This window comes from Penaeus vannamei, chromosome 11 (genome assembly GCF_042767895.1).
Source record: "Penaeus vannamei isolate JL-2024 chromosome 11, ASM4276789v1, whole genome shotgun sequence".
In the NCBI taxonomy this organism is placed as follows: Eukaryota; Metazoa; Arthropoda; class Malacostraca; order Decapoda; family Penaeidae; genus Penaeus; species Penaeus vannamei.
The window spans coordinates 14529787-14539786 of NC_091559.1; the positions used below are offsets into that span (position 1 = coordinate 14529787).

Sequence of the window (10000 nt, forward strand, 5' to 3'; positions counted from 1 at the left end):
ATTTTTTAATCGTTTGCAAAGTAGAGATGTCTTCTTTCTTTCCTTTCTTTTTAATCGAGCGCTTTTATCTACGGAATCAAGTTTTTTTATAGTTCTTCTATCGTCGTGCATAAGGTCAGTGTCACTAATTCATCAACTGTTCGTACAACCCATCCTTCGATGATAACGTTATACACTCAAAGGAGGCCTAACCGATCACATGACGTAATTCATTGGTAAAGTACGATGCGGCCAACGATGCTCTTGTTATTTATGGGATTTAGGGCGTTCGTAAATTTTACACTGGAGAGTGGCAGAGCTGGGAAAGATAACATTTCAAACGTGATGTTAGGTGCGCTATGTTAGGTTCTCTTCCCTTACGTGATGGAAGCCATGAGCTTAACCGGAAAGGCAATAAATCAAATCTTTGATCTCCGAATTCATGCGGAAGGAAATCATTAACAAGTTCTGTTGATTAGAAAATCGTCTAATTTCAAACTAAGTACTGCTCAAAGGGGCTTGGATGGCATTGCGTCACCATTAGCAAGTAGCCTTACTGATGACTCATGGGACCTGATTCAGCTCCTTATAGTTCTCTGCTGTTACCTAATCCATTTCGGTTATTTGATTTCTCATTTGACGAGAATATATGTATGAATGTATGTCTGTCTTTGTAAGTGCCTGTATGTGTGTGAATCGGTCCTCATAGTTACGTATTCTTAAAAGACAATCTTTCTCACTTGTCTTAGGGTCAAGGAGGTTTTTGCTTTTGTAGATCTTCCATCTTCTTTTTTCCCATCCTCCTCCTTGGAACTGTGGAAGAAAAGATAAAAGGATGTTATAAATAAGAGTGTTATGAAACTAGTATATTCAAACACACACACACACTGCGGGAGTGTGTGGTAGGCAGGAGTAATATTTGATTACAGCTTTACACTTCATTCTCAAGAGTTCACACACAAGTACTAAGAAACATGAAACAAGACTGGTGAGTGCTGGGTGGTAGCCGGGCTAGGTTAGGTAACTTGGCGACATACTCCTCTGCTGGTCGCCATAGGGAGAGAGGGAGAGAACTGGATCAAACCTTGTTGTAATTATATCTGACGCATGCTAGCGGACCCAGATGTCTGGCTTGGTTGTATTTAGAAGCACAAGCACTTCACGTGGCTTAAAGTTATATAAAAGTATATAAACATGTATATGGTATGCTATACTGTTCGGCCACCTAATCACGCCTCGCCCTCGAGGTGTTCTTGATTGACCCATTGTAGGAGTGGATTTGCAGATCATCTCGTTCTCGCATTCGGTTTGCTCCTCCTTGTCGGCGTTTTCGTTCACACGTCCTCACAGATTTCATCTAGGTCCTTCCCATCTTCATGCTCGTCCAAATGTCCTGGGTCTATGGGCGTCAGGGCAGAGGGCGCCCTTTCCAGCACCTTAGGGCGACTGATACCTGTGCTAATGAGCTCCTGGAGTTTGCATCTGCGGCGTCCAGGCAGGCGGCGCCCTTTCACATCATCCTGGGGCTACTGATACCTGCACTGATGAGTTCCTGGTTCTTCACTGGATCGACGGGCGTCCCAGCAGGTGGCGCCCTCTCGCTTAATCCTGGAGCGGCTTAAAACCTGCACAAATTATCCCACGGCATTCTAAGGCGACCATGTCTGCAGCTGGGTCCTCCTTCAGTGCCGTGTCGGAAATCCACAGTCCATCTAATACTTTATCAAACCAGATCCTACACGTAAGGGTACGGATAGTAAGAGAAAAAAAAGCAGTGAGAGAGTGATGTTAAGTGCTACTAGCCAGTTTTTTTTTTATTGATTTGCAGTTTTAGCTCTTCGTTATTTCATTTATTTTCGTTTTTTTATTGCTTTGCAGTTTTTACTCTTCACTATGAGGGAGACGGGAGTAGTGATCTGCAAGGATCTGCTTGAGCTACAAATCATCTCAGATAGATTAGGAGTAGATAAAGGAAATGACAATAGCAACCCGCGAGAATTTACTTTAAGCAAATATCGTCTCATAGAGAAAGAAAAAATATGTAAATGAGAAGTGAGCATCATTGTCAATCGTTATGACTGGAAAAAGAGATAAACCTGCAACTATGACCACAACAAACCTTATTAATGTAGGTTTCAGTGTCTTGTTCTGCATGGATAACTGAGTGTCTGAATGATTACGTTTAATGTTGTAACTTGTCATGACTGACAGCATAGCAGGCAAAAGAGTTACATTATCACTGTGTAGGCCTACAACTACGATACAACAAATTCTATTTATGAAAAGTTCCAGTATTTTGTGTTCTGTGTGAATGAGTGGGTGTGTGAGTGTATGTGATGGAAAGTACTCAGTAGTGAATGGTGACATGAAAATTCTTTGCAGGCTTCCACAATGCAAAACTTCACAGTTCAGAAATGTATGACAATATCCCCGGTTATATTTCATCTTAATTACGGATTCACTACAATTTCTGATAGACTGAGGTAATTATTTCTAGCTTAAGCATATCAGATTGCATTAGACTTCATCGACGGGGGTCCCTATACCCAAATTAGCAAACAAAATAAAGTGAACTGAATCAGGTGGTAAAATCTATATTTACCCACTCTATCTACAATCTGTGATGGGCGCTCGTGACTATCTAGCTCATGAAATCACATGACTGCCTGAGATTCTACCCAGAAACATGCAAGCGACTTTAGTAAGGTGAGAAGGACGTGATCAGTAAGCGAATCATTATTCTACCCTTGTCCTACAGTTATACGCGGACGTCAACACGGGCTCACACCGACTCGAGTTGCTGATGGAACGAGTAACTTCAGTTGTACGTTTTTTTTTTAACTCTCGGACGTCGGAGCGGAAGTTCTATTAGGCGATTCATACACCCCAGCGCATCATTATGATTGGGGGAGATACTAACCCTATATCTAAATGATAAATTCAGTACAAATTCGCAGTACACAGCTCTGTTTTAGCGCCGGTAGAACGTGCCTCCATCGAGTAAGTACGGCTGTAACCCAACTGAGTAAACAAACAACCAAATAAAGGATCGCTTTCCCCAGCCCATGTCTAACCAGATGAAAGGGAAGGTGAGGTCAGTCAGAGGGTGGAGGCAAAATGTTTACTAGCAAGATTTAAATGATATGTGTTCGTGAATACAGATAACAGAGAGAATAAAGTAAAGAATAAAGTAAGAGAATAAAAGGAATGAAAAGACTAATGAATTTCAACAGTCAATCAACGAACCACTTAGAGGAAGAAAATGGAGTACAAAGAATTCGTGAATTGACAGCGAAATCACGAGGAGAAAATCCTGTTAGAGAGAGACTCATGAAAGCATTGAATTCGTTGTAGTTAAAAGAATGTAAATCTCTAAAAACGGGAGAAATGAGTTAATTACTAAATGAACAATATTTCGTTCTTGCGACCAGAAGTCCTATTCTGACATCTTTTCGAAGAAATATGACCTTAGGTCAGTGTTACCATTCATGTTACCGTATGGTTTTTAAATTACCACATTTAGCACTTTCAACCAACAAAAGAGTGACTGCACATTTTGTATGATTAACATATATATAGGAGAAGAATGAAGGGAAGAGAAAAAAAAATTAATAATAATGTGTCCTTATATCCTGTTCGTCGTATCGAGAGACCGTTGGCGGATCCCGGAGGCGTGTATGGTAAGTGTTTGCGAGTCAAAAGCTCGAGAACCACCACCCTGCCACAACACTATACTAAGACTGATGGGAAGTAGTAATACTTGATTATGGCTTTACTCTGTATTCTTAAGAGTTTACATACGAGTAATAAGAAACATGATACGAGACTGGCATGCCCGGGAGGCAACTTGGTCTTAATCACGTGGCTTAGAGTTGTAGCATATATAGATTTATTTATTTATAGATTTGGTGTTAATTCCATTTGTTACAATGGATATTCTTTGCCGTGACATAGTGTCTGTGCTTCTCCCCCATGTGGAAGGGATGGCTGGGGTTGCCATCCACTGGCAGTGCGCGGGATTGATTTCAGGTCTGCAAGACTGCTGGGTCAACACTCTAACCACTGCGCTTGCACAGCACACACAAACGCATGTATATGGCATGCTATACACACACACACACATACACGCAAATATATATGTATAAATGAATAAATATATAATATATGTATATATATATATATATATATATATATATATATATATATATATATATATATATATATATATATATATATAACTTGTCTTTGAGTTACTGCACTGAATTCCACAGCACAATTCCTTTATTTCTTGGCTTTTTGTTGACTTTTATTCATCAAGGGACGTTCTTAACAAGCCCCAGCAATACTTTTTGTTGAGTTCCGTTTCCTTATTTATCGTGTATCTTATTATCACTATATGTTCAATATACCTGTATTTGTGCACACTGCTCTTCCTTCGCCCCCCCCCCCCTTTTTTCGTATGTCAGACCAAGTTGTCAGAGAATTTCAGTCCCCTCCCCACCTAGATGCGATTTAACCCCGCTTTATTCCTTTATCCTCTCTCTTCAATCCCTCTTTCCCCGATCTAGTTTTGTTTCCCCTTCGTCGTCCATTTTCTCTTTATGCCAATCATACTTCTCGTTCAATCAGAATCAAATAAAAATAAGTTCTCTAGTTCCACGTTTCACTTAGAATTACATAATTAACTTGAGTTCCTAGGTATCTCTTCTCAGCAAAAATTATTAAGATTAAATGATTTTTTTTTCAATTTCGCTTGTTCTTTTGTCAATCTAGTAAAAACAAAAAAATAAAAAATAAAAATCATATAACACAAAAAAGTTTATTCCTTTATTTTACTTTAGTTCATACGTATTCAATATTTTACTCTAATATAAACCACCAGCACGGCAGTAGATATGAGAGGATTGCACAAATAATTGCTTACTCCCCGACCCCGACCTCCAGTCATAACCGGGACGTATAATAATATATAAGTCGTACCTACGAAGAGAGGTTTCTCGCCCCTACTTTTAATCTCGAACTTATTCCCATTTCAAGACTACCCCCCTTCGTTTTTTTACTCCTTTACAACAATCTATTATTATTATTATGATTATGATTAATATGATCATTATTATTATCATTATTTATACATATATATAGAATATGTGTGTGTGTGTGTGTGTGCGTGTGTGTATGTATGTATGTGTGTATATGTTTACATACATACACACAAACACACACATACACATACACACTCATAATTGCACACACAAACACACCCATACACACACGTACACACACGCACATACACACAAACACATACTAATATATGTATATATATGTGTGTGTGTGTGTGTGTTTATATATATATATATATATATATATATATATATATATATATATATATGTATATATATATATATATATATATATACATATATGTATGTATGTATGATATATAGATATGTATATATAAATATAAACATATATATATATATATATATATATATATATATATATATATATATACATATGTATATGTATTTTATATATATTCTTATACACACACACACACACACACACACACACACACACACACACACACACACACACACACACACACACACACACATATATATATATATATATATATATATATATATATATATATATATATATATATATATATGAATATATATTGAATATATATACATACATTTTTGTATATTTATTCATACATACACACACACACACACACTCACACACAGTATGTAATTGTATGTATATGAATAATTGTGTAAAAATTAAGATCTGCAAGCTATTTTTACAGGAAAGTCATATCCTCCTCACGTAAAAAGGTACAAATTAATTTTCAGTTATTTATTCATCCTCCATGCTCTGAATTTTTTTCTCGCAAATTATGATTGATGGCATTTGTATACAATAATCTAAAATAAGGTCTGGTCGTGAGGTGACATCAAAACAATATCAGGAGAGTATGATTCTGCTACAAGGGTCACATGGCAAGGTCATCATTGAAAAACTTTGGAATAAAGAAAATATTTACTCGCTGGAATGCATCCCCCCTCTCTATCTCTCTCTCTCTCTCTCACATACACTCTTTCTCTCCTCTCTCTCACTCACTCTCTCTCTCTCTCTCTCTCTCTGATTCTCTCTTTTTCTCTCTCTTTCTCTATCTATCTATCTCTCTCGTTTGCTCGCTCTCTCTCTCTCTCTTTCTCCCTCTCCCATTTTCTTTCTTCTCTCTCCCTCTCCCTTTTTCTTTCTTCTCTCTCTCTCTCGTTCTCCCTCATCCTTTTTCTTTCTTCTCTCTCTCCCTCTCTCTTTCTCTCTCTCTCTATCTCTTACTATCTCTCACTCTCTGATTCTCTCTCCCTCCCTTTCTCGCTCGCTCGCTCTCCCTCCCCCCCCCCCTCTCTCTCTCTCTCTCTCGCTCACTCGCTCTCCCTCTTCCTCTCTTTCTTTTTCTTTCTTCTCTTTCTCTCTCTCTTTCTCCCTCTCCCTTTTTCTTTCTTCTCTCTCTCTCTCTCTCTTACTATCTTGCACTCTCTGATTCTCTCTCTCTCTATAAAAGGTACTAAAAAGCCTTCTATATACTGTAGTTTGAAATACTAGTGGCAGCTAGTGATACACTTAGTGGCTGTTCTCTTTATTTCTAAGAGTTACAAGCACTTGTTAAATACACTAGAATAACGATAGAACAGGGTATCTGGCGGTGCTGAGTGAAGAGAGTGGCAGCCCCCACGCCCTGCTAGGGCGGGTGACCTGGTCAAGGGCCGGTTCGTCGAGGTGTGAGAGGGGGAGGTCAGGTTCTCCTGACCTCTTATAAGCCCGGGGGGACGCCCCAAACTATTCTTAGAGAGCGTGGCCTGGATACGCTTCGAGGGAGGAACTTTCAGAGGGACCCATGCCTCCCAGCCATGTGTATAACATCGAGGATCCGTCCACGTGTTGTACCAAGCCACGTGTAAATAGCATCCTATATTGCTCGGCCACGTACATCGCTTCGTCCTGGCGTCGTGGCATCATGTGAATTACTTCAAGGGTGACCTATCCTCGGATCCGATTTGCTGGTCATTTCGTCGCGATCCTGTTCTCAGTCTTCCTCGTGCATCTCCTCGTTGTCGGCCTCTCCATCTTGGTCCTTGGTGCATCCATCCCTCATCGACGTCCACATGTCCTCGAAGGTTTCGCCTAGGTCCTCCTTGACTTCGGGTCGTCCAGTCGTCCTCGTAGTCCTCCTCCAGGTGGTACTCGGCGGCGTCTTCGTCCACACGTCAGATTCGTCCAGGTCCTTCTCGGCTGCGGATCGTACCGACGTGCACGTAGCTTGCGTCAGGGCTACGGGCGTCCTGGCAGGGGCGTCCTTTCGTCTGTGGGCGACTTCTGGCGATGTTCGTCTCACGGCATTGCAAGGCGATCGTGCTGCAGTTAGATCTCCTTTGATGCCGTGTCGGATATCCACGTCCATTATATATATAATGAACCAGTTCATACACGTAAGGACCAAGATAGTAAGAGAAAAAGAAAGACAACAGAGAGAGGGGGCTGTTAATCAAGTGCTATTTAGCCGATATTTTTGTATGCAGTTTTTAATGTGGTTATTTCATTTTTTTTTTTTTTTCACTTCTGTATTTTTCAAGAAGAAAATAAATGAGGGAGAGGAGAGCAGCAGTTCTCACGAACTTGCTTGAGCTACTAACCATCTCAGATAGATATGAGAATAGATAAGGGAAATGACAGTGGCATCCGCAAGGATAACTTGAACCGATTATCATTTCAAAGAGAAGAAAAACTATTTTTGTGCATCATTTCCACTAATCACGATCAGCAACGCCACAGGGCAAAAGAAAAGCCTTTGACTATGACACAACAAATCCTATAGATGAAGATTAGATTTAACACTGTCTGTTGAACTGCATGGAAGAGTGTGTGAAATGATTGCTTGTGTGTTTTAACTCATTACGGCAACATTGCAGCTAAAAGAGATAACCAGCAATTACGACACAACAAATCCTATAGATGAATTTGATTTTACAGTGTCTGTTGAACTGCGTGCATGAGTGTGTATGTAAATATGAGTGTGAATAGCATGAAGAGAGAGCGGGCTCACACGAAGATGGATCATAAACACAAATTTTAGCGTTCATTTTAGCAAATTGTTAATAATCATTACTATGTTAATACAAGAAATATTTCAATTACCATAATTACATTAAGTAATATGCTTTGGAACGTACGCAATTATAATTGGTGACATGAAATTTCTTTTGCAAGCTTCTGCAATGGTAGCATCCCAGTTCAGATTTTTTTTTTTCGTTATCCCTGATTATTTAATCGTAATTATGGATACATTACAAAATCTGAATTTTCTGGACATCCCAGCAGTAAAAGGTGAGAAGGTTGTGATTACTAAGTAAATCAATTCTAGCTTAAACCCTAGTCCTTTTCCTAATCAGACGTAATACAGGTTCACACCGACTCAATATGTTGATTGAATGGGGGAAGATCGTTAAGCTATATTCATTAAATGAATTTATACATATTTGATCAAAGCTTAATTTCTTGCGCCGAGAGATAGTCACCAAATTAGCAATGACAGTATAATTAGTCCCTGCCCGCCATGACCAAATGAAAGTGAGATCAGCTGGCGTGGGGAATGTGGGTTAACTGTTTACTACAGAGAAATGTATTATATGTTTATCGTGAGTGCGAATAACGAAATCAGTAAGAGAATGAAATGAACCAAAGAGTCCAACAAAGAGTGAAATTCAACAATCAAATAACGACATTCGTACAAGAAGAGAAAGGAATATACAGAATTCGCAAGTGATCGCGATCACAAAAGAAAATTCTCAGCTTGAGAGAAACACGAACTTGAATTGAATTTTTTGTTGCCGTTGATACAATTTAAATAAATCTCTAAATGCAAGAAAATTAATTATTTAAAGAACGATATTTCAGTGTTTGTGACCAAACATCTCACGTTGTCCTGAGTGACTTCAGGTCCAGATGATTGACAGACTGTGAGTGTTGCCATTATACTGTTAAATTTTCATTTTGGCACTTTCCAACCAGCAAAACCAACATGGGAACGGTTTGCTTAACACATTGAAAGGAAAGAGAAAAGATTTGACCCATACGTGTATCTATGTGGTTTTGTAGATTTGTTTTTCATATCGCGATGGTTTTGATCGAGCGGTCTTTGGAGATGATTAGTCCATGCTTCAAGCCAAAAGGTTGAAACTACCACCGCCTACCACCAGACTATAAAAGGTACTTAAACGGCCTTCTATATAGTGTAGTTTGAATTACTAGTGGCAGCTAGTGATACACTTAGTGGCTGTTCTCTTTATTACAAGCACTTGTTAAATACACTAGAATAACAATATAAGAACAGGGTATCTGACGGTGTTGAGTGAAGAGAGTGGCATCCCCCACTCCCTACTAGGGCGGGTGACCTCCCCCTCTCACACCTCGGTTTGTCGAGGGGTGAGGGGGAGGACAGGTTCTCCTGACCTCTTATAAGCCCGGGGGATGCCTCAACCTATTCTTAGAGAGCGTGGCCTGGATACGCTTCGAGGGAGGAACTTTCAGAGGGACCCATGTTTCCCAGCCATGTGTATAACATCGAGGATCCGTCCACGTGTATATAGCATCCTATACTCTCTCTCTCTCTTTCTCTTTCTTTCTTTTTCTCTCTCTTTCTCTTTCTTTCTCTTTCTCTTTCTTTCTCTTTCTCTCTCTTTCTCCTTCTTTCTCTTTCTCTCTCTTTCTCTCCCTCTCTTTCTCTCTCTTTCTCTCTTTCTATCTCTTTCTCTCTCGCTTGCTCGCTCTCCCTCTTTCTTCTCTCCCCCCACCCCTCCTCTCTCATACACACTCTCACCCTCTCCTTACTCTCTCTCTCTGCTCGCCCTCCCTTTCTCTCTCTCTCTCTTTCTCGTCTCCGTTCGCTCTCCCTTTTTCTTTCTTTCTCCTCTCTCTCACCTCTCACTCTCTCTCTCTCTCTCTCTCTCTC

The 10000-nt window shown here is 39.7% G+C and overlaps 1 protein-coding gene across 1 annotated transcript in view; it reads right to left on the minus strand.

Moving 5' to 3' along the window:
• Positions 1-10000, minus strand: part of LOC113825640 (facilitated trehalose transporter Tret1) — a 16226-nt gene that overhangs the window by 4943 nt on the left and 1283 nt on the right. Inside the window, exon 2 of the mRNA XM_070127037.1 lies at positions 720-792. Within this exon, the coding sequence (XP_069983138.1) occupies positions 720-792 (73 nt within the window). The remainder of the gene's footprint in view (positions 1-719; positions 793-10000) is intronic.